The following is a 25,432-nucleotide window of genomic DNA, read 5'->3' as shown; positions in this document are numbered from 1 at the left end:
TATCCCATCTCCCTGAGGTAAATCTGCTCTTATAAAAGCACCGGTGTTCACTTAGGGACTGTGATTCATAGAAGATATAGAGGACGAGCTGTCAGGGAGGCACAGGCTCCTCTGTCAATCAGCGGGACGCCACACCTCTATCCTACAGCACATCTTTATCTATAATACCTCAATATGCTTGCCTATGCTTATTGTAAGGAGCCCGCTGCTGGTCTTTGAAATCAGTTTATCTACTCTACACAGACGCTGACCTGAACCGCAGTCTTACCTTGTTACTGCAAAGTGTAAAAACCTGATACTAAAAAGTGCTTCTTTTTTTTTGATATCTTAAAATTGACATATCTCAGCGGATTGTTTTGTAAGAGCTAAAATATTTATCACCACTGCTAGAAGCCCTGTGTGAAGGGTGGAATGAAGGCTGCGACTTCAATAAATGTTCTCCAAAATCACCGAAGGTTAAAGCTGTTAAAAAGTGGCGGCGGCGTTGCTCACCTCCAGTTGGCGAGAGGCTGAGTGCTGCTCATGGAGTCGGGGATGACAGTGGCGTGCTGGACCGAGGTGTGGGTGAGCTGCTGCCAGGCTGGAGGCAGCAGGATCTGCTGGGTGCCGCTGGGCCAGGCCTGCTGAGGGGGGGGGGGGGGGGGGGCACAGAGTGGGGGATAAACAAGGACGGGGACAAGGAGAAAAGGGGCAGAGGAATAAGAATAGGGGAGAGAGAGACACAGAGAAAGTGTCAGCTGCCATTTAACAATGCTCGCAAACACAGTGACTTTGTGTTATGAGGATTGCAGAATCACCCACGATGAGCAGTTTCTTTCCTTCCTGCTTTTTTGATTTAAATGATCATAACAGTGCGATGAGGAGAACGGAATTGATTCGTTCCAGGATGCTGTGACAAATTATATTTTCAAAAGTGCATAAAAATGTGCAGCTGGTTTAAACTGGCTACTGGGCATGCAAAATGAACTCCCTTCGCTTTCAGGATACATTCATCTACAGAAGAGATAAGACCAAGACTTAATAAAGATGTACAGCAACTCCTTTCTCTGTGTGTGTGTGTGTGTGTGTGTGTGTGTGTGTGTGTGTGTGTGTGTGCGTGCGTGTGTGTGCGTGTTTGGCACAAGTAAAATCAACTCATGTTCTAATTAAATTCATAGGCCTATTCAAGCTGCTGTGAAAGAGGCTACTTTGTATTTCCTATGCAGAACGAGAGGAGTGGCAGGCATAATATGCCCCAAGATGTGCCTGTGCCTGTGTGTGTGTGTGTGTGTGTGTGTGTGTGTGTGTGTGAGTGTGCGTGTGCGTGTGCGTGCATGCATGCATGTGCATCTGTGTGTGTGTGTTAGTGTGTGTCTGTGTGTGTAACCCTAATAGTTTAATGCAGTTCTATTGATTAGCACTTTAATGTCAGGGCTAATGAATTGTTCCTTTAATACCATTTGCACATCTATTTACAACTGCATCAGTATGTGTTGCAGCACACACACACACACAAATGGAGGGAGAGAAAGAGAGGGAGACAGAGAGAGAGAGATAGAGAGCATACAAAATACAAGGCAGCTAGTCTGTGTAATGTCTTTGGGTGTAACATTTGGGATAAACGCAAGCACTTTCTCCTTTATATTTAGATATGTTTCTTTGCCCTGTCTGTTTCCATTATATTCTGACACAAAATAACCATTCTGTTCTCTAACAGAGTCTGACTGCAGGTCTGTGGGAGTGGAATTGTTTTGTCTGAGGCAGGTTGCAAAAATGATTATGTCCATGCAGCCAGCCTGTGGTTGAAGTGCTGCAGGGGGCATCTGCAGGCCAGCACAGCTGCCTCGTCTGTGCACTGATGGCTGACATCTCTAATGGAACATTCTGGAACTGGAGATGGTCTTTACATCTAAGACCACATCCAAGGCCTTTTATCAACATGCCATTAAGAGACTCTAATACATCCATCCATCTCACGCTCCTCCTCCGCCTGCTCACTCTATATCTCCCCACTCCTGGTACTCTGCATACCTCTCTCGCTAGGCGTCTGCGTTGTGTAACCGGCCTGTCTGCCCTGAAATGGTAACCCAGTTAAGAGGCCGTTCTCTTTCTTCCCAGAGCCTACCATCACCATCGGCGGCCCTCCCCGCCTCGCCGCCTCCCACCTCGACCCTCGCTCCCCGGGTGAAAACCCTTTGTCACCTCAGGGCTCTGAAAGCCTCAGCTCTCACTCCCCAATTGTTTCCACATTTTCTGCATTCCTGCTCCAGATAAAGGTCCTGCTGGCTTCCCCCTGCCTCCCCGCCTGCCTGCCTGCCTGCCTGCCTGGAGCCTCCTTCGCTCTGCACACCCAGGGAGCTCAGAGCCAAGCCCGCGTGGGTCCAGGGTGGGCAGACAGCGGCCCGGCAAAGGGGGCAACGGTGAGCTGTGGGTGGCTAAAGGCAAAGGTGGGGAGAATGCTACCAAGAGGCAAACAACTACCCAGCCAAGCCTGTGAGACCTCCCACAGTAAAGGGATAAACACACGGACACACACACACTGCACACCCGGTTATTAGGTGCGCTGCTCACTGGCCTATATAAACCATCTGCGTATGTTAACTATAGCTTGTCTTTGTTTAACATGTCTGCAGGCAGAGGTTATAGTGAATACCTGCAGAGCACCCCAGTTTTATGGGATCTAGACAACATACATCAATTTATGTAACTTTCATTTGTCCTCCATAAGATGTAGCTGTAACATTAATAATGATTTTGCCTTTGATTGATCTATTATATCTGTACCAATCTGGTGATGTTATGAATTCCCTGGTCATTCTGAGCTCCATCCAATCTTCCCCTGACCTCCCAGGATCCTCTGAGGCCTGTAATTTGGAGCGCCTGACTTGGAAGCAGCTCTGGAGCTAATCACCATTTGGTATCTGAACAGATTAACCCTCCATAGAAACACAGACACAGACACAAACACACACAGACACACACACACAGCTTTGCTGCCTGCCTGCCTGCCTACTGCATGATTAACTGGAGATAAGGGAGTGCTTCAAACTCCCCGGATTCTCAGGGATATTTAAAGCCTTCATGGAAATTTCCATAGGGAAAGAGGTGGTGGCGATGGCAGTGGTCTACAGTGTGTGCAGAGAGAGAGAGAGGGAGAGATGCACAGTCACTCTCTGTTACTTCCAACAACTGTATATTAGCAGCTAAAGCTCCAGCTCCAGTGAGCAGGCTCAAGTGAAGGCCCTCTCTATGTGAAAGGCTCCTGCCTTTGTGTGCATCAGACCGTGGCAGCCTCAGCCTCCAGGAGAGCAGGACAGCAGAGAGAACGAAGGGAGAGGGAGAAAGTAAGAGAAGGAGAGAGAGAGAGGGAGAGCAAGCGAGAGAGAGAGAGTAATGCACAGGAGAGCTTGGTCTGAATGCACTCAGGCAAAACAGCTGCCAGCAGGGGCAGGGTCACGAATTCCCAGCCTCCATAAATGGATAGTATGCTAAATGTAGGCTTAAGAAACTAGGGATGCAGGGAGCTTTTTTTTTTTTTTAAATGCGAGAGTTTAGAAATGTATCTGATAGGCACTGTGGTTATAAGATACCAAAATTGTATGAGTTTCTTCTCAGTGACACTGGAGTCTCTTCCTACCTGTGTAAGGAGGCCAGGTTGGATCTGCAGGGGCTGAGCACCGGGGGCCTGTGTCACTATGGGAACAGCATTTTCCATCCGCACAGAGTAACTGGTGTGCTTGGAAGGGGACGCCTGCAGCCCTGCACGCAAATAAAGCACATGCACAGAGGATGTCAACAAAACCACAGCACAATACCCTCCATAACTGTCACTTAAAAACAATCACGCTACCTGCAAAAATGAATAGTGAGAGATCAGACAATGTGTTATATGTTATATGCCCATAGGCGCCTAATATGCATATTGATTTATCTGTGTTCAACACATGTCCAAACCTGTTGCTATGTGCAAATATACTCATCCTACTTGGAAAAACAAAAACAGTAGCCATGGCAATGGTATAAATTCAAACACAGTTTCTAATAATGGAAATTTTATCAGCCATTCCACAAAAAGAATAAATAAACAAATAAAATAATGCCTTGGAGCTCCTCTGCCCTCCCAGTGCAAACATAGAGGAGACAAAAGCATCAAAGCAAAGATATTAAATTTCCTTTCAAATGTTTAATTGCCTCATCAACTTATCGCTGGATCGCTGTTGTATGTCAAGACTGACATTGCCTGTGGGGCGCGAGGCTAAGCTGCAAAACAAAAAGCCAAAAAGACAGAAAAAAAGCAGAGGACTGCCTGTACACAAAGACAGACCCAAAACTGACTACAGCATGTACAGTATGGTACCAGCTAAAAACCGATTGAAGGCTTGGGAGTTCAGCTATAACTAACTAAACAACTAAACAATACAAAGCTTATTTTTAAGTTTTATTTCTCAGCAGATAAGAAATCTTATCTTGTTTTTACATAGATGACCACAGATGCGACACTGATGATCTCACTGGTGATCTGTCCATGCTAGTGCACGCTGACCAGCTGGACTTCCTTACCTTGGAAGCCGGGTGGGCAGACGATGAGCGCCTGCTGGAAGGGGTCGGGCCGGGCGGCGCAGAGTTGAGGAGCCCCCGGCTGCAGGGGCATGCTCCTCTGGGCCACGGCTGCCATGGAGGCAGCGGAGGGCTGGTAGAGTGCAGATTGGTAGTTTAGTATGGAGACATCGGGATTGGCAAGGGAAAGGGTGGCATTGGTGGTGGAGGAGGGAGCCAGGTTGGTGGCCTAAAGGAATGATGGGACCAAAATAAAAATCATGAGAGTGGAGGTGCCGATGGGTGCGAGGGGGGAGGCGGAGCGGTCCAAGGTGGGATGGCTGAATAGCAACATGGTAAAAACAGAAAAAAATACATAATGTTCCAACATAAACAACTCAACATACGCATACAGAGAAACAACAATTGGATCAAGAGGAGATGGATGGCAGAGCATCCATCATCGATGAAAGCCGATAACAGAAACGAGGAAATTGATGCTGATGTTTCTAAGAATATGTGGATTGTAGATTTGATTAATTAGAGAGAGAGAAAGAAAGAGGGGGCGGGAGGCAATCAATGCTACAATTCCTGGAATAATCAGCCATCAATGCCGTAGCAAAATGCCACCGGGGCACATTTAGATTGAGATGTGATTACGTTCCATCTACAAGGTCCTTTACTTTTTCATGCTAGAGTAATGTGCTGCCAGAGAGGGGAAATGTATACTATTACATGTGATGAGATTTTTCTTTGAGCCTAGACAGCTACGTGACCGTGTTGCCTGTTGTGTATCATGACAACATATTGTACATGTACCGGATGAACGGAGGTGCTTCTGGTTCATATTAACTTTATAAAGCACTGTAAATGCGAGGCACTTTGCAAATAAAAGTCACTAAAATTGATTCAAACAGCATTACCGCAGCAAACGCTGGCGGAGAGGAAAAGAAGAAGAGAGATATTGTAGCATGTTTTGTGCGTCTCACTATTCCTTCCAGCAACAATAAAGCACACATATACCTCTGCCAGTTATTATCCTTTTTGAATGGAGGGTGCTGGATCCCAAAGTATATTATATGAAGTCTGTTTAGATTAAAAAGTTACAGAATCATAATGAGCAGATATAATGAGCTGCAGCGGAGTTTGACATTTCATGCCACAGCTTCACTATCTGGCCTCCAAATCAATATGCCTGACAGGAGCAATATTTCACAGCCAACAGTCATACTATAATTATGTAAGCTTAGGTAACTCCAGCATGTGTATGGACCATTAATGAGACATGTGCAACACGCAGACAGCCTGGGAGCATCCTGGATACAAACAAATGCTTTTAAGAGACACCGGTTTGCTCAGCTCGTACTCGCGTAGTATTTGCTTCACGAGACGCGGTCTAATTTTAGCCCTTTCATTAAGCTTACGTAGGGGCGGAGGGAAACACAGAGACAGCACTTTCATTTTTCATTTGCTCTCTTTAGCGTGTTCGATGAGCACCAGGGGAGGGAACATAATCAATATGGCACTGTGGCATTCATCATAAACAAGCACGGAAGCTGCAAAATACAAGTCAAAGATGCATTCCGGCCTCGCAAACGAATGCAACTAAATAAATCACGAACTTAACTCTGCCTATATGCCCTCGGAGCAAAGCGCAGAAAAGACAAGCTGAGGGAATGTTAATCCATTTAAATCACAGCAAGATTGGGTTTTTGTCGCATGCTGCACAGTGTGAGCTGGCTCGATATAGTTGGTGATAAAGAACTCTGTTTACTAAAGAGAGAGGGAGAGAAAAAAGAGCTGGAATTGTAACCAAGCACAATCTGGAAAACCTTGCACGGCGACGCTCGGTGATTCCGGCAGAAGCCCGAAAGTCAGCAGTTTCGATTCACAGACTGTACGGGGACGAAGTGGTAAAGCACCACGGGCTAAACCCAGGGAGATGGGAGGAAAGGGAGAGAAGGAGAGGAGAGAGAGAGGAGGGGGAAAAAGAGAGGAAGCCTGGTAAAGGGATTCTTAAGGCCTGAAAGCCCCAGAATGCAAGGCAAGCAGGAAGTGGGGCTTGTCATGTGTGTAATCAGCACTTTGTGACAATCCCACAGGACCTGAGGCACAGACAGCAATGCGGGCAGACAGATAGATATGCAGGGAGGCAGAGAGACAGGCCGGCGAGCGCGGAGACTGTGCAGGCAGCCGGGCAAAAGAGCAGATAGAAAACAAAAACAAATAGAAGGAAGAGAATAACAGATAAACAGACAGACAAATGGAGCCCTCGCAGGCTGCTAAGCCGCTCAAACCACTGACAGGAGAATCTTAGCGGTGGCCGATGTGATGGCGGATGGATAAAACGCAGCTATTTGAATAAGACAGCATTAGATTGGCTGTATGAATACATTGCATACTGAATATTTTTTCTAGAGCTTTGGCTTGGCTGTGAGCCTTCCAATGTGTTTCATATGCACATATACTGTACATACTGTATATTTTCCTTGTATGCAGGGCAGCTGATTATATTATCTGTGCCTTATTGTGAATGTATTAATATTATAGCTCACATACACTTAATTTGGTTGTTCCTAATTATGTTGTTTACCATGCATTTTTCTTTTCTTTCAACCTATGTGTTTCTGAGAGCCCTCCTGCGTGATTTCTGTCCTTACGTGCTATTATGTTAATCATAGTTTTATTGCAACATCATGCGCAAACACACAAAACTAAATCAAAGCGACGCTAATTTACATACTTGTCACTGACAGCATAGACGCATTCAACAGGGCTCGCTGAATAGCATGCTGATGAATGAAGACATTTATTTTTCACAATGGCTCTTTGACAGCGGCGGCGGCGGCGGCCGTACCTGGCTGTGCACAGTGTTAAGCTGGTTGTTGAAGGTCATGGTGAGGTTGGTGGAGGTGCTGGGGGCCACGTGGGTGATAAAGGGCGTCTTGCTCTGGTTGACCGTGTCGTACATGTTCACACGGCGCTTACAGATCTCCATGTTTTGGAAGCACGACTTCACACTGCACAGAGGGAGGGAGGGAGAGAGAGAGAGAGAGAGAGAGAGAGAGCATGAGCAATAAATAAGACAGAGAAGAAATAAGTACTATGTCTTATGAGAGCGTCAGATGTTATTCCACAGTTTGTAATCATCATATAAATCAAACAAAACAACAAAAGGGACAAATGTGAAGCCGTACTGTGTGCTGTGGGGGAAATCGAGGAGATGTGACATGGTGACAAAGGGGTGGTTGAGGGTTTCGATAGGGGTGATCCTCTTGTCCGCGTCGATGGTCAGCATCTTGGTCAACAAGTCGATGAACTCTCTCCTGTCGGCCTTCTCTGCTAGCATGTCGCTCCCCTCCAGATCCGAAGTCATATTCACCTGCAGACACACAATCGCACACCGACGTTACCGTTTCAAACCGTTCCTAAATGGCTGTTTGAGTATTCAAGGTCTCTGTTTCTGCAGGCGACAGAGAAAAATCTCTCCGGCGGTTTATTCCCATAGAGAGACCTATTAATACTCACAAGGCCTCATCAGTTAGGGTGTCAGTCTGCGTGTCACAGAGCCCAGTGATAACCTTGCACCTTAGTGACATTATAAACATTTGCACTAGTATTCATAGCACCACTTGAAATATCTCCTGGCGCCTTCGCTGAGATTTTTATCTATTCCCGAGAAGTGAAAACAAACAGAAAACATGAACTCAATAAATGCTGCCATTGGTTACTCGTTAAAAACCCTTTCACAAAGGACACTATTTTGTGGGTGCCCCCCCGAAAAAAGCTGACACGAGACAACTTAACCTAAATACTCTCTGAGGCACTTCTGGGAAGCTGCCTCGGAACATCTTGTTGCTTCATCTGTATTAAACATTGCGGCTGAGGTTGTGGATAAATACTGGGCACAGCAGCGGATTTCTGCTCAAATGGAAAGCTGCATAGCTAGCGGGGATTGATTTGCGAGGCAGGGGGCTGATGCTTTTTGGGGTTGTGACCGAGGGCATCAGGGGACTCAGACAAGGTCACGGTGCAGGTCTGGTCTTCAGTGAGCAGGCAGAACGTCTGAGACTGGCAGTGCTAGGACAGAGACGGGGACAGCGGCAACAGACAGGCAGCCTTGTTTATTGTGATTGCCATGCAGGGATAGCAGGCCTGTTTCTCATAAAGACGCAGCGCTTATCTGTAGGCCTGCTCCAGGGGCTATCAGATGTGCTGCCAGTCAACACCACAAATCTGATTCAATTCTCTTCCCCTATGCAGGTTATTCAGGCTCTGTAACCATTCCTCTCTGCTTGCCATCTCCGCTGGCCGTGATAAAGGAATAATCTGCAGAATGAGGTGAGAAATAATCACATTGTCCTCTGCTAGTGGAAGAGATGACTTTGGGAAATGTACACGGTTTGCTTGCAAATGTGTGGCAGGCGGCTGAGGTGCGCTGCAGCAATCAAACTGTGAGAGCTGCAAGCATCGCAGCAAATAAAAAACATTGCTAACAAATAAAAAAATATGACTATCACAATCCATTAACTACAGGTATTTGACATTACTAGAAGGAAAGAATATTTTTTATAGTTTTCAGTAGCATTCAACAGTAGGTAGCTGACATTTACTGAGCTTTAAATGAAAATGAGTCACGAAAAAAAATAGGTGAAGAAAAGGAGCTTCGACTAATACGGCCGGCCTTGCGTGTCACGGCTGTTTGCGGAGCCACATCTGTGTCGTGAGGAGCGGTGACATGCCACTCCGGAGCGAGGGGCAGAGATGGCAGATGTCGAGCAGCGGGACGGATCGGGCGACGCCTCGGGAGATGTGGAGCCAGGCACGCGGGGCCTGTCTTCTGCACAGCGCTGCCTCCTGACTTCCCCCGCTTAATGCGACGCGAGGCTTAATGTAGGACAAGCGCAGATTTACAAATAAACTCGGGTGGAATCGCAGGAAGACGGGACGGGGGGAATTTTAGGAAGGGCATGGAGGATGAGGCGAACACCGCGCTGAGCACCGTTCTAATTTCACTTCGCCTCTCTCCTGCTGTCTCCTCGGCTTCACTCCTTCACTCAACAACTGCCACAGAGATATCGAGGGTTTTGCGGATCAAAGTGAATCCATTCTCAAGTAGTTTCCGGCCCACCCTCCATCCACAGCAGGCCTCTAGCTGGGGTCTTGCATTCGCAGTAAGTTGGTCTCTGATTTACTCAAATTAGATATACTTGCGACTAAAGCCTCCCCACATTTCCCACGACCAAGAGGGAGGTTCATTATCTGTTCCTGGCACCGAGCCCCTCTGTCTTTCAGAGCCTTCAGCTATATCATCCATTATACACGCGGAGACAGATGTCCACAATGCTGACTTGTTTATACGGTCTCGATTCCGAGATGGGGCAATATAGGCGGTTTTCTCCCACATTAAGCAGCTCTGCTCTATCTCCTTCTGTGTTTTGATAGTAAGCTGACTCTCGCTGCAACAGTGAGAAGAATACGGGACATACAGCTTGAAGTGTAGGAGATGGAAATGACCCAGGGGATATTATACCAGTGCAGGTTGGTTTCATTAAACCCTGCACTCTGTGTGTGTGTGTTGTGTGTGTGTGTGTGTGTGTAAACTGTAAATTCAATGAGCCCAGGCAGAGATACTAGCCAAGCCGACAGCATTGTTATGCCAGACAGGCCCGACAGCGGCCCTGGGCACTGCTGGACAACCCTAATTGTCTCCATCACTAAAGTAACGACATGTGTTGCTTGTCCACATGGACGATTTCAAGGGGCCGCCGGTTGTGCACCGAGATTACCATATTCCAGCAGACATAATTCACCTGCTTAACTCCCGTCTCATCTCTGGGCCGGTCGTTATCGGAGGCAGGATCGAAGAACGCGATGACAAGAGAGGAGGACTGCGGGAGATTCTAAGGGCCTGGGAAAAAGATTGTAATTTTCCATCCCTACTGGCATGCCAGCCAGCAGAACCAGTATTTTGGCCAAGTGAGGGCGAACAAAACATAGACTCACTATCATCTCACTGTCAGGCATGTCCTATCAAAATGTCATGGCTGAATGTGAACTTTCCCACCGTGGTTGGAGCTGAATGCAGACTGAGTAACAGGGGAACGTGACATCAGACGTGGCCCTGTTTAGTGGCAGTGCTTTTCCACATCGGGGCCTGGTGTATAAGTCGCTTCCTAGGGCTTACGTAACATGTCCTAAACAAAAAAAAAGATTCCCACAGGTGTTCTCTAATGTGGAAATCTAGGGGCTGCAGGGAGAGCGAGGCCAACCAGCTGAGTCATGCAGACACAACATAGTGTGTGTCCCGCTGAGCAAGCCCGCCTGACTGGATGGAACCTTCTGGAATGTGTGTGTGTGTGTGTGTCAGGGAGAGACAGAGAGAGAGTACACTATTTTGTATTCGTGCCCTATACATACATACATACATGTACTGCAGAGACGTGCAAAGTGAGGACACGGCCACAACACACACTCACGCTTAAATAAGAAAGCAAACTGTACACATCAAACATGCTAACCGAGCTGACCACATGTTCAGCTCCAGCGTCTGTCTGTAAGTTATTAGATGGCGGTTAAACAAAATGAAGAGCAGAAGCAGGAGTTGAGGATGGGTTTTTTTTGTTTTTTTTTCGGCGAGCAGCTGCTTTCATTTCTCACAGTAGAACTCTGTACGGCGGAGGAGCTACGCGGCATCTGGGGATCAGGCCTCGGTGGGATATATATTTGAAAAGGTTTCAAGTATTTGAGCGATAATTGTCGGGGCGTGATTGATCGAACTTGTCAGGGACTTGGAACGGCCTCATCGGTGGAAGCCTCAAATGAAAGACAGTACGCATCGAAAAAGATAGCCCATAAGGAAATGATAGGCTTATTGGGAGAGCTGTGCTTTGTAAGGCTGTTAACGGCATACCTGCGCCATATCATCCAGGCAGTTGAAGATGTACTTGCGGGCCTCCTTGGACTTGATCCCCGTCTCGCCCTCGTGGTCCTCCGGAGTCTGCGGGAGACAAAAAGCAGATGTTCCTCTCAGATCCCATCACACTTCCCCTCTGGAAACACACTATTTACATTTGGCTCATTACAGCCTCTTGTTGTTGATGTGCAGCAGGACTCGGCTTGCCCTCTGAGCAACCCTGGGGTAGCACACAAACACTCATCTAGCAGCCAGGGAAGATGGGGGAGAGAGCGCCTGTGGAGGCACACACTCTGTATGAGACAATACACAGAACGTACATACTGCACTGCACACACACACAGCTCAAGTTTTGCACAAATGCACATATACTTGATAAATGCACACACACACACACACACACACTCAATCTTACAAAAAGCACACACACATACACAAAACTAATCTGTATCAGCTTAGGAACCCTCCTGACCAAACACATGCAATGATATTTTTAATTACAGTCAGAAAAGCAACACAGCTGCTGTTACATGGAAACACATGGCAAGGTCAAATCAAAGCTGAGCAATTACTCTTACAGACTGATTTTTCCTAAGTGTCTGTGCACACATTCGTAACCTGTGTCTCTCAGAATGAAAAAAAAAAAAAAAAACGTGGTTAGGATGCCTGGACGTTTGATTTTTCCACATGCCAAAGACAGTATTGTATCTTTCTATTTTTTCCACAATGCTGCTGTCAGGTGATTCTGAATTGCCAATCGCCAAAAATGTCAGCTTTTCAGGAATTCATTAAATCCCCCCCCACTTTTAAAAATCACAGAATGTTAACACAATGATATATTATGAGTGATTAATGAGGTTTGACAGGGTTTCATAAGCCCAAGGGTCATAACATTTTCCCAAGCCACTGTGCGATCCTCAAATTCAAGTGAAAACATGAAAATCATCAAACTTGGAGATGCACATTTTTTTTTTTTTTTTTTACCTGACAACCACTATAAGCCCATGGGCAGCTGTCTGACTCTAGAGCATGTACTGCACAGTCTGCTTTCTTCATTTGAAGTGCAAAGGATGCGAGGAACATCAATTGCTGTCAGTGTGGTATGTTGCTGTGATTCGGTCGGTGCGGATAAGACACAAATATGTTGTGAAGAGAGAGCGAGAGATCAATCCGTAGGCACTGGGGGGAGCGGACAGGGCATAAACATAGTCATACCCCACAGAGACGGATCAGTATTCGCGGGACGCGTTCGATACAGTCGAGAACTATGTGTGCGGATTCACCGCGTGGCAACGGCAAAGTTCAACCCCAAAGTTAATGAGGGGGAAAACAGAAGGGAAGCGGGCCTCCTTATTGAGTGGCCTACATAGAGGGACAGTGGGAGTGGGAGGGGGGGAGGGGGGGGGGTTTGAGCAGACACCTCCTGAGCTGGATTCATCAGGCTGCGCTTCCATTTGCCAAATCCTCTCACACAGATCCATTTTGCTCTCATTACCCTCTCACTTTGTTTGGAGCCAGCGACCGGGCTGTCGATGCCTCACGCGGCGTAGCGAGGAGTTTCTGGGATATATATCGACGCCAGAGCTAGGGTCTGGCGCGGCTTTCGCTCTCCTTGAAAAATATCGCCCCGGTCTTTTGATGTGCCCGGCACCGCAGATAGAGAGAGAGTGCGTGCGTCCAGCGTCAGCACACGCGCCTACCTTGAGTCTCCAGAGGGGGTAGGTGGAGTCCGGGTCTCTGTTGAAGAACCTGGTGGTCTTTGTCCCTGCGCTCAACAGATACTCGGCAGGCAGACCCTGCGTCTGCGAGATGTACCGGATCTGCGGGACAGAGGATGAAAAAAAAAATGCATATGAAGCTGACATTAACGACCACAACACTGATATGCAGGAATGAAGCAGAAGCCACATTTAATTGGGCGCTATGAATCTTTCCTGTTGAGGACCAACAACGACAACTTTGTTCTTTCGGCAAATCTCGGCTGACATTAACACTCCGAGCGGATCAGACTGAAATGTGCACATCACGCAAACATGACCTCCGCTCCAAGAGTCAAAGACGCAAAGATTGATTCGAGACTTGTAAATGAGACACTTTGCTAAGTTTCGGGGGCTTGTGAAAAATCAGGCGCGCTTGTTCTGCGATGGAGCGCAACTTGCTCAAGGCTTTCCCACTGAGCCTCGTCTGACTGATAGAGGGTGGGTGGGGGGGGGGGGGGGAACACAGCGATGTCTTGCTCTGGAGCACAGGGGCTGCGCTAATTGGACAAGTGGCTCCGTGGCATCTGTTCAGATAAACAGGGAGGCTGCACAAGAATCATCAGTGGCTGTCAGGAGGATTGGAGAACCCCCCCCCCCCCCCCCCCATACACACACACACACACACACACTGCTTATACACAAACATAAACGTACACGCACACACAGACGCACACCCACGCACAAGGGAGCATGCACGCACAAATGCATCCAAACAAACACACGCACCCGCAAACACACGGTTAGCCCCTTTATCTCCAAAATATCAGGAGCTAAGAAAAACAGCCTTGTTTTAGCTTGATCGCAATGCATTTTTGACTTCATCCTGCGGATTTTCTTTTGGTTTCATAAGCTCGGTCGGAGGTCGGAGAATTTTCCCAACCCTCTGAGGAGCATGTAATCCTTCAACTTAAGTGAAAATCACCAAAATTGGAGTTAGATGGTTTTCACGGGACAACAGAGTCACAGTCAGAGTATAAACGGCAGACAGACGGGCCCGGGCAAGCGTACGGTTATCATGTTCTGTTTTTACGTCGACCTGGGTCTTACCTGGTCGTACTCTGAGGCCCCGGGGTAGAGGGGCCATCCCAGGAAGAGCTCAGCTATCACACAGCCCAGGGACCACATGTCTATGGCCTCACAGAACGGCAGGCCCAGGATGATCTCCGGAGCCCTGCAGACAGAGAAACACACAGTGTGGTTAAATAACAGACAACCAAAAGACCAACAAGTGAGCTTCTGACCGCACTCAGCTGAACTAAGCTTGCGTCTTCACCGAGCCGCGGGGAAACCCATGAGTACGTTTTACAGCAAAGCGAATGTAAGCGCTGTAACTGGGAAGCGAGACTTCACTGAGACTTGGCTACATCTTCGACTTCAATACAAGGTCATGTGTGGGGAAAGGCGGGTGAGGGAGCCGCATTCATTTTCTTTTCACACCTCATCTGGAGCCGGTGGAGAGCGGCCCAGTGTAGTACGCCGGGTCAGGGGAGGAAACAGGAGTATGTGTGCAGCGTGTGCAGGAGTGAGTCGCAGACCCTCCGCAGATTTTAACGACATTCCCAAAGCCAACAAGATTTAATTAGACAACACACACACACACACACACAGTGCCACACTGTTCCACACGATCAATCTGTTACGTCTGAGGGCGAATGTGTTATCTTGACATTGATCTCTGCATGCAGCCTTGAAAAAAGAACCTGAGATTTATTTTCATTAAAGTGGAAGTGAACACCTTGTTTCTTTTTAATTCCCCTTCACATGTCACTTATTTTGGCGAGCTCCAAAGCGGCGACTTCAAACCGCGTGATAACCACGCATGAGCTCCGCCAATCACTGAGCCCCATCTCTGGGAGTCAGACATGGGAGACTGGCCGATGTTTAAGGAACTCAGCTAAATTATCATGGACCACAGCCACTCTGCCACAAAGCAATGTGGAAACGATTATGCCATGAAAAATAAAACCAACATAAATATCCTCAAGAGCATGCAATAGGCCTCGTCCGGGCTTTTAGTACATTTGAGTTAATAATGCCAATGCCTAATTCCCAGACGCCGATCTTTCCCAGTCGCACACACACACACACACACACACACACACAGATACGCTGATACACAGACAGACTATTTCAGGCAGACGAGAGATAAATATCTACTGTATGATTTGATGAAAAAGAAAAATATTGTTTCAGTTATTTGAGTACCACAACGGACCCAAACGATTCCCAAATTTCATTGGAACTGCCTCAACACACTTTATGTCCTGTCAGAACAGCTCTAATATAGTTCTTATGAGCTAATGTCTCTGATGGGGCTCTAAATAACCAAACACACAGAATGACTCTGCACTCTAAAACCCAAAGCAGCAAAAAAAAACAAAGACTGTGATCATCATAGGGGAACCTTTTTTGGTATTAAATTGAATCGTATGAGGAACATTTAGCACGAAAAAAATTCCCCAAAAAAGTTTGAAGCAGCAAAAAGTCTCCATTGTGTGAGTACAGTATCAAGTCCTGTCCTGTCCAAGACTTCAATCTGGACTGAGGTAGAGAAACCAATCTTCTCCGTCACAAAAATGCACCAGCAGCTAACATGTGTTAACGGCATGATGCGCAGACCGCCGAAGCTTTAGGGCTGATCTCGTCTCTGCCTCGGTCTCTGCCTGCCTCTTGCCCCCCCGCCCCCCGCCCCGAGTTCCCAACGCTGCCTGCCGTCGCCATGGCAACCGGGCTAGCGCTTCCCGCTAAGCCGAGGCGGGCTCTGGCAGCGTTCGGGACGGGGAGAGAGAGAGAAACGAGGGGGCCTGGCCTCGGGCCCGTTGGAACCGCGGGCACCGGGGAAACAGAGAATGTGGAAAACAGCATGGTTGGGGGGGAGGAGGGGGGACTATATAGGACTTTATAGGCCTGTAGGGGGGTGATGGGTGAACGGTCTGAGGGCAGCTGGAGCATTCGGAGGAGAATGAATGAGCATACTTAACATACTTGAAAGCAAATTTCCAACTGTAGCCCCTGCCCCTTATTCACTGCTCTCTGACACTAGAGGGAGCAACAAGAGGGCACAGGCAATTGAGATACAGCTAATATACTGTATATACAGTATATATAGCTAATCCCCTGTGAATTATATGGGACCTACAATCAGAAGAGATAGAAGAGTCCAAAAGGACAGGCAAAGAGAAAATGATAGGAACAAGAGGGAAGGAGAGAGAGAGAGAGAGAGAGAGAGAGAGAGAGAGAGAGAGAGAGAGAGAGAGAGAGAGAGAGAGAGAGAGATGGAGAAAGAGAGCGACCCAGAGAGACACAGATAAAGCAAATGAGGAGGGCCAGTGCCTGGCGCAGTGAAGAGCTCCTGTCACAGAGGGTGGTTATTGGGGTCTCGGGGCCAGCGGTGGAACAGACACCAAGACAACACTCTAGCAACAGTATCTTAGGGCTCCATTACACATCAATACAAAGACACCTTCACACACAATGAGCCGGGACGTCTATCAAGGGGCTGCCAAAGAGGCATAAAGGAGCCTGCTAGGAGGAGATAGCAGTGGGCAGAGCATGGTCTGCTGAAGGTAGAGAAGAGCTTGAAGGGAGGGAAGAACGAAAGAAGAAAAAAAAAAATCAGCGAGATGGACAGCGGGACCGGGGTCAGCGCAATCCTCCTCCCGACAGACTGTTTAGACTGCCTGGGGTTTCACTCTGGACATGAGGGAGCAGGAACAAATAATGGCCGCGCACACACACACGTACAGGCACACACAGCTACACACACACACACACACACACGGCAAAGGAATATGAATAGGAAAGGGAAAAATGTGAAGGATGTCATTGGTCTATCTGTCAGGTTGCTTGTCCCTTTTCCCTCCAGCAGGAGATGCACTCCATCAAACTTGATCGAGAATCCATAACACACACACACACACACACACACACACACACACACACAATGTTATGGCCCAGTTTAGAATCTTCCGAAAATATAGTGAAATCACTTTTTTTAAAGCAATAACTCATTTTAACAAACATAGAGCACTACACTCCAAATTAAAATTTCTTCACATTTTAACATATTTGTACTTTGAACACCTTCTACATGATGCTGTCTGTGAAGAAGTTAATCATTTAAGTTAATCATTGTAGAAATGGATGTCACTCCATCCACATTGTGACATCCACCTCAAGACATAATGAAATGGATATACTGCCCCCCCCCCCCCACCAGTTCATGAGTATGAGCTCTCCCAAAAAAAGCCCACTTGACTCAGAGACAGAAGATATGCATGAGCCATTGCAGCCTGTTCTCACAATATCAAGTTGTTTTTCAGCGAGCTGCGAGGAAATTCTCCCCATCAGAATGCATTGTGGAGATGAAAGCCGGGGGAAACTCTTTCATCAGACAGACCCTGGTTTCACGCCGACTCCGGCCGACACATGCACGCTCAGACCACAGGGCCTTCCACTTTCCCCTCTTCACCAATACCATCCCCACCACCTGGAATATCATCATCATCATCATCATAGCACGAAATTCATGCAAGCTCACAAACAAGCGAGACTGTCAGCTGTGCAGAGGGCAGAGTTCTAGTGCAATGTTCTTTTCCGCGGTTGACGCGGTGCCACGTTTGATGTCATGGAAGTGTGGCTTTTATAACAGGCAACTTCAACCACCCTATTTAAATTAGGGTGCAATTAGTGCTAGGTCTTTAGCCGCGGTGCAGTGTGTGTCTGTGCGACTCTGTGTGTGTGTGAGCGCGCGTTATGACCACATGGTCCTTGCCCTTGCGGGTGACGGAGCGATCTGTTAGTGCTGATGTTATGCTTGGATCCAGTTCAGCCTGAACCTTCCTGGGTTATAAACTCTACTCTCTCGGGCCGTTCTCATGGTTCCCCTGCCCTCACAGAGCGCCCCTCCGGTTCAGAGAAAGAGAGAGAAAGAGAGAGAGAAAAGGAAGGGAGGAAGGAAGAGAGAGGGAGTAACATTGCTGCTCATGATATAAAACCACAAATGCAAATCTGCCCCTACGAACGCACCACTGCCATCGCATGCAAAACACCCCACAGCTGCTGCTGATGCAGGCCTTTCACTGGCAGTGATAAACAGCACACACATCTGCCCTGCTCGCAAACCTCATTCCTTTCCTGTCCTCCTTTCCTCGCCTTAGTACTAGCACACAAGTGATTGACAAATCACGCAGATATGACCGTTTCTAATCGTTGAAGCTGGACAGTATTAGTAGTAGTATTATCGACAGGAATATGATCAGTGTTTCATTGGTATTGCAGGTAAAAACACCAGAACACGTGCCAGCCAGCTGTTGAGTCACCACATCCTGGTGTTTGACTCACTGGTAAACAAAGATCTGCGGTATTGCAAGGCGCTCACACACAGAAGAAGAATGTCTTACTCTATGCCCGTATAAAATCACTGTTTTGTCTGTCTGTGTCACTATCCTCGTTGGCCAAAGACAGAATAAGTAAGCCCTTGTCACCTGGAAAGTTCCAGAAACCGTCGGAGGCGTTTGGATATACCATCTGGGTACGCCAGATTCAGCTGGCGCTGCCAATTTATCACCCTTTAAGCTGTACCCCACCCAGCCCATCTCCAGCTGGCATGGCTACCACAGACAGTGCCTTTCAGAGGGGAGGTGCTGAGCGTCTCAGCACAGACCATACATGTGGCATACAGTACAGACGGTGTGCAAACCACCGGCCAGCCAGTTGCTTTCTCTGTGTTTCAATGGCGCCCAGTCGAATGAGAGGCCTCAGTGTTCGGGCTAGTGGCTCTGACGGCACTGGCCCTTGACAAAAGAAAGAGGGAGGGTGGGAGAAGAGAGAGAGGGAGAGGGAGAGGGAGAGGGAGAGAGAGAGAGAGAGAGAGGGAGAGGGAGAGAGAGAGAGAGACAGAGAGAGAGACAGAGAGAGCATGTCTGCACGCTGACATCCTCCCAGCTGGCCTGGTCATTGATGAGCCCCAGTCCCCCTGGGAGCCAGAGATGGCACGACTCATGAATGGAGCCTTTCTTCTGCCACCCCTCAGCCCACCCCTACACCTCACCCCCTTCACCACCACCACCAACCCTACCTCCCCCCAACCCCCACACCTCACCCCCCCCCCCCCCCCCTCCCACCCCCCACCCCCCTTCACCGCCCCCCCTCTGCCAGCCAAAACCCCTTCAAACCCCTTCAAACTAGGGCACCGAGGGCAGGCTACAGCTTCCCTCCCCACTCGCCTGTCCGCCCTCTGCTCTGTTGAACCGTGCCTGTGCTGGCCTGCCAGCCCACACACACACACACACACACACACACATACACACACACATGCACACACAGCTGCTATTCCCGGCCGTGACATCACAGGCTGTGTGCATGTCAGGATATATCCATCAGGCTGACCTTCCCTTAGCTTGGCTCCAGACGGGAGACTGACGGATCCCTGGAACCCCGCAGCACTTACAAACACACGCACGCATAGGTCAGATCTTTTTAGCTTTCATTTAAAAAGCTTTATCATTGGCCCTTATGTAAGTAAGTTACAGTCAAGAGCCGGGCAGGTTGAGCAGCGTTTATAGCGGAGGTATAGGAGTAAATACGATCTTGTGCTGGGTGTGTTGAGAACACTGTGTTTTGCTGTGGGGCTGAAGAGAGAAAGCTCTCTGGTAACAGGAAAAAGCACTTCGTGAGAAAAGAGGCTGCCATTTATGGGGCTTTTCTCCCCTCTATCTTCTACTCTCTTTCCCTCTCATCCTTTCCCTTCCCCTCTTCCCCTCTTCTCCATCGCGCGCTTTGCCCTTGCCTAATGTAAAAGGCTCGGGTCGGTGCTTTGAATGAACCCCCCCCTCCACCCGCCCCACTCCCCCCCACCCGCGTCCTTCCATCCCCTCAGGAGATTCATCTCCATATTCATGCCCTCGAAGGTTCCTGCACAGCCTCTTTGAAGACGCACCATAGAAAAAACACTTTTCTAGATAATATTGCATGGTGGTCGCTGACTGTGAAATCAATGTGCAGGGTTACATTCCCTGCCGTGCACCTGTGGCTTGCAGGAACCCACCCCGACACAACACACACACACACACACACACACACAGACCGTACACACACGCTACCTCCCCAACCACCCACCGCTCTCAATACACCAGACATTGCTGCACAGTATGAGCCAGGCATAGGTTTTAGTGATCAAGTAAAAGCTCATTTAGGCAGGCAGATAGATGACATTTAAATGCAGGCACTGGGCCTCCCTGGGGGTGTGTGTGTGGGGGGGGGGGGGGCAGTTGGACAAGGCAAACTTTTTTACAGAGACCTTGGGAAATGTTTTCTCACTCGGCGAGATGGGGAGACGTTCCTTGCGTTCAAGGTCCTGAAAACAGGCCTCCCTCTCTCTCTCTTTTTCTCCCCCCCCCCCCTTCTCTCTCTCTCTCAGTAAAAAAAGGCACAGTGAAAGCGCTGACGAGGCTGTCACTGTTTTACCTGTTAAAGTATTCGCATTCCCTGTAGGTCTAGCAGTGCATTACCAGAGCTAAAGCATACGGGAGGGAAAGGGGGGAGGGAGGATGTTTAAAGGGGGGTTCACAGAAGTATGGAACGCGATCTAACATTCAGAGGGAATGACAGTCACTAAAAAGAACGGGGATGTAATGACATTGCAAAAAGCTCTGACAAGGTTATTTGTGATGGCGCCAGAAATAGGAAGAGACTTGCAGACTAATATATAAACGACTCAACTGTTTAACGAAAATTATAATTACAGTAACTCGGATGCATCAGCGGAGATTGCGGTAAAGTGTGTGTGACAGCCGCATTCAGGCTTGTGCTTGTTTAGGTGCTGATTCAACATTACCTGAGGTACAGTTCAGCCTCAGAGAGAGCAGGCTGTAATACAGAGCCGTTCAGGCAGTGTAGGCAGCACTTGTACACTCAAAGGTCGTCTCTCTTCCCTTCCTCAGTCTCTCCATCTCACTCTTGTCCTCCCCCCTCTCGCTCTCTCTTTGAGGCACTTTATATAATGAAATATTCATTGGGCAGAGTGCCACCCTAGTCACTGATGGCACACATGGCACAGGCTGCCCCACTGGCACAGCGTGGCACGGTCAATATTAGCACACAGGATATGTCACATTCTCTCACACGGCATCGCCCGATGTCACTGAACACCGGTTGTTTTTCAGAAAAGACTCTGTTCATAGCAGCGTTCGATAACATATCAGATGCATTGTTGAAGTATAACACAGAGAACATCAAACACATATTGTATTGCCCCGCCAATACATTCGCCGCTACGGAGAAATCCCCCCCCCCCCCAGGACAAGCAGTATAGTACCCTTTCCTCCCGCCCCTCCCTCTCTCTCTCTCTCTCTTCTCCCTCTCCTCTCAAAAGCCTCCATTAGCAATGCTAACATCTACACTAACCAAACAATGAGTGCAGCTATGGAGCTGCTCAGTCGTTCGTCTAGATGGCCAGGCAGCGCTCCATCGTTCCTGGTTGGTAATTACCTCTTTCCTGCGGTTATTATTATTCTCCAGCATGCGGCTGATCCTATCAGTAATACATCTCATTTCCACCTGCAACCGACAGGCTCCCTGCAGCACACCCCCGCCCCCAACCCCCCGCCAGCACTACCCTCCAACCCCCACCACCTGACGCCTGGTGCAGGGGTCACAGGGACAGAGCTCATTCGATGGGGGGGGGGGGGCAGGGGGGAAGGAGTTCGGAGGAGACGAAGGGGGAGGGGAAGGGAGGTGAGAGAGAGAGAGAGAGAGAGAGAGGAAGGGGTGTGGTGGGCACAATAATGGAAGATGGATGCCCTCTCTTGATCACCACACACACACACACACACACACACACACACAGACACACACACACACACACACACACACACACACATACAGCATACTCTCTTGCCTGTCAGAGGGAACAGTGCCGGGAAGGGTTTTTAGACAAGATTGGTAAATGAAGGGTGTCTGTCAAACAATGCTGCTGTCTGCGCGGACAGCCTGGAGAGACGGTACAGGGGACGCCGAGAGGGAGCCTCCAGTCTCTCCAAGCCCTATTAGGGTAGTGGACTGACAGTCAGACAGTATTAGGCCGGTCCACCAGTCACTGGCCAGACACTGACCCAACCCTCAGGCATGTACAGCCCTGCTCTGTCACACTTGGAAATGTAGGCTAAATCAGGCTTGACTGGAATCCATTAATGATAACAGCCGCATGAAAATAGATAATTGATAAGACACACTGGGCAAAAAAAAGGTATATCTCATAAGAGAGAACAAGGACAGTTTCTTGGACAATATGAACCACCCGCTGCCGACCTCTCGGTATGACGGCCATGGCACCCTCCGACTCTGTTAGTCACCGCTCTCCGCTGTCAACAAGCCCACAGGAAATATGTGGGTCACACAGAGAGCTGGCTAGGAGTGGGAGAAGTCAAACCAAAAAGCAGAAATACAAACCGACTATTATACATCCTAAGACGTAGTCACTCCGTCAACCAGCTTAACCAGCAAGCCTGTCTGTCAGCGGGCTGGCCAGACAGTCATCAAAACAGAAAGAGGAAAAAAAAAATGCAAGAGAGGGAGTCAGACAGACAGACAGGGAGGCAGCGTGACAGGCAGCGAGACAGGCAGCGAGCCGCACTGTGCGGACAGACAGCTACGCAGACGGTCAGTCAGGCAGATGAGATTGTGTCTGGCCATGGCAGAGGGGCGCTTAAACCCAAGCCTTGATCACTCCAGCAAATTAGAGTGTACGAGGGATTCAATCAGCTCGACTTAAAGCTTTCGCACAGCTCCATCTGAGGCCGACATACAATCAAAAGAAAAGCCAGACAGGCCGGCCAGCGCAGTGCAGGGGCAGGGCAGCCCACAGTCCCAACATACAGCACATCATATCACAGCTTAATATGCTATCACAGCATAGTCTTCAGCATACAGTAGATAAAACTCAGTATGACAGTAATGGTAAACGGCCGGCCAAACCAAACACAATCTCATCTGCTTGCTTGACTGACTGACTGACTGTCTGTCTGCACAGCATGTCTCGCTGTCTCACTGTATGCCTCCCCGTCTATCTCGCAGTTCATCTGTACACTGTGCTGTCTGGTTGATCTGTGTACTGTCTTGGTTGCTTGCAGCACTCGACAGCGCACAGCCGATGTAACATAACCTGCCCAACACGGCTCAAAAGAACAATAAAATTCAGTCCGGGGCAAAGGCATGGTCTGATTACATCAATAGCTCCCATTCGGTAGATTTAGGGTGACTAAGACAGAGGTCAGAGAGAGAGAGAAAGAGGAGGCATGGCGCGATGCAGCCAGCCAATGGAGCCATACATATTGGATATGTGGTAAAACAGCAGACGCCAAAAAGCCATTTGAAATGCGACGCCTGTGAACATAGCTTGGAGCCACGGGGACGCGGTCCTCCCATCATAATGGCGCACGTCTCCCTGCCATTCAATAGTCCCTGCTTTGTACACATGCGCGCGCACACACACACACACACACACACACACACGCAAACTTTCAATCATAAACATTGCTCTGGTTGACTAGTTCCTTATTTCTGGGGAAAGGGAAACAGCACATGTGGGAGACATTTGCAACACAGACTGATAAATCCCCACTCCACCTTACCCCACCCCAACACACACACACATACATGCACTACATTTCTCTACCTCCACCCATCCCCCCCCACCCCACTTCATCCCTCCCTCTCTCCATCACTATCCCTTGTTTCACTACCCTCTTCCTTCCTCCCACCCAGTCGGGGCAGTAATACCGTCTCCTGCCTAATCAAATTCTGCTGTGTGTGACATGAATTCTCGGTGCCCAAGGCTGCGCTACCTCACAACAAGCTACAGGACCGCAGAGAGCTGTAACTAAACCTCACACAGGTCCTATAGAACAGCTCCCTCGCTCTCTAAAAATTTAACACAGGGATAGGGCTCCTGTATACGACTCCCCAGGCTTGCTCTCTCTCTCTATCTGCATACCTCTCTGCCTGTCTCCGTGTCTGTCTGTCTGTGCTACAGTGCTGCTCTTGCGTCCTCTTTGTGTGTGTGTGTGTGTGTGTGTTTTGGGGAGTCCCTGGAGTGCAGCAGGCTGCTGGTTAATTAGAGAGCGGATAGGAGAGGCTGAGAGAGGCTGATCCAGATTGTCACCCAGATGTGGTCAGATCTTAATCCAGCACAATGACCCCCCCCCCCTCCCTTACAATTGACAGCCATAAACACGTAGACATATGACAGCTATCACGCAACCACATAAGCATACAGATCCCTACACACGCACACACACACACGTCCTCTAGAGTGTCCTTTAGAAAAGGTGAAGTCTCTGCCGATCATGCGTCTTCCCTCCTCAGACTCCTGTCCCTCTGTCTATCCCAGCATGCCGCCTGCCTGCTGTGCCATCAGGCACTCTAACGCCGTTCGTCACGCTGCATTCTTCCCTGACAAGAATTAGAAATGTCATCACGTAGAGAAACAACAGCAGGATTATGGAGGAATTTGGACAAATGAGCCGTTCCCTCATAGCCTGATCACAAGCCAGCCATCATGCTAAGATAAATGGCAGGGAGAGAGATAATGCACGGTGTGTTTTGGGGTTTTGTAAATGAGAGGGACAGATTTGTCACGTCCAGATCAGTGTTGAGAGGAACACAGCCGCATATCACGCCGTTACAAAAAGCAACAGAGAGGAAAAGAGATGTATTCTGTGTCGAGAGGACAGGTGTTTTCGTGTCCTCTTGTCTCAAAGACTCAGCCATGCAAGTGCACACGGCCAATGCAAACTACAAACGGCTAATTAAATGTGAAAGAGGGGTCAGATGCAGTTTCTCATGCTCATTTAATACACGCCACACTCCTCTCTCTCTCTCTCCATCAGGCAACAAAATACGCTTCATTTTTGTTTCCTTCAAATTAACACAGAAAATCTCTATCAGAGACGGCGAGCCACGTATGAATCAGGAACAGACAGGCGCACAGAAATTAATTTAGCTTTTAATCATTGCTATTTGTGTTTGTGCTGCCAGGGCATGGTGAAATACAGTGTGAACTGTTTTCTTAGAGCAGGCATGAATAGTGAGAGATTTCTTCAGTAACAATCAGTCACAATGACAGGTAATTAATTTGGCCAAGCAGCGGTGCCCTGCAGTCATTTGTAAGTATAGTCCCAGTTAATCACCTCTCAATGACAATACCCCTGTATTGTTTTTCTTCCCGCCATCATATAGAGAG

At 48.5% G+C, this 25,432-nt stretch overlaps 1 protein-coding gene across 2 annotated transcripts in view; it reads right to left on the bottom strand.

Annotated features, from left to right (window-relative positions):
* The window catches only part of hipk2 (homeodomain interacting protein kinase 2), a 74,870-nt gene that overhangs the window by 9,088 nt on the left and 40,350 nt on the right, over window positions 1-25,432 (bottom strand). The window contains exons 3-10 of one of the 2 annotated variants that reach the window (XM_071526304.1): window positions 14,239-14,362; window positions 13,132-13,251; window positions 11,429-11,515; window positions 7,713-7,897; window positions 7,373-7,535; window positions 4,540-4,765; window positions 3,617-3,738; window positions 493-623 (exon numbers count right to left, since the gene is read on the bottom strand). In XM_071526304.1, coding sequence (XP_071382405.1) covers window positions 493-623; window positions 3,617-3,738; window positions 4,540-4,765; window positions 7,373-7,535; window positions 7,713-7,897; window positions 11,429-11,515; window positions 13,132-13,251; window positions 14,239-14,362 — 1,158 coding nt within the window. The remainder of the gene's footprint in view (window positions 1-492; window positions 624-3,616; window positions 3,739-4,539; window positions 4,766-7,372; window positions 7,536-7,712; window positions 7,898-11,428; window positions 11,516-13,131; window positions 13,252-14,238; window positions 14,363-25,432) is intronic. The other variant, XM_071526309.1, reaches the window with a different exon arrangement.

Source organism: Centroberyx affinis, unplaced genomic scaffold (genome assembly GCF_046629955.1).
Source record: "Centroberyx affinis isolate AG114_WGS23_722 - 3 ecotype Tasmania unplaced genomic scaffold, CSIRO-AGI_Caff_v1 ptg000111l_1, whole genome shotgun sequence".
NCBI classification, from domain to species: domain Eukaryota; kingdom Metazoa; phylum Chordata; class Actinopteri; order Beryciformes; family Berycidae; genus Centroberyx; species Centroberyx affinis.
The sequence above is the reverse complement of the archived record's forward strand: the minus strand, read 5'-3'. Positions and strand labels throughout refer to the sequence as shown.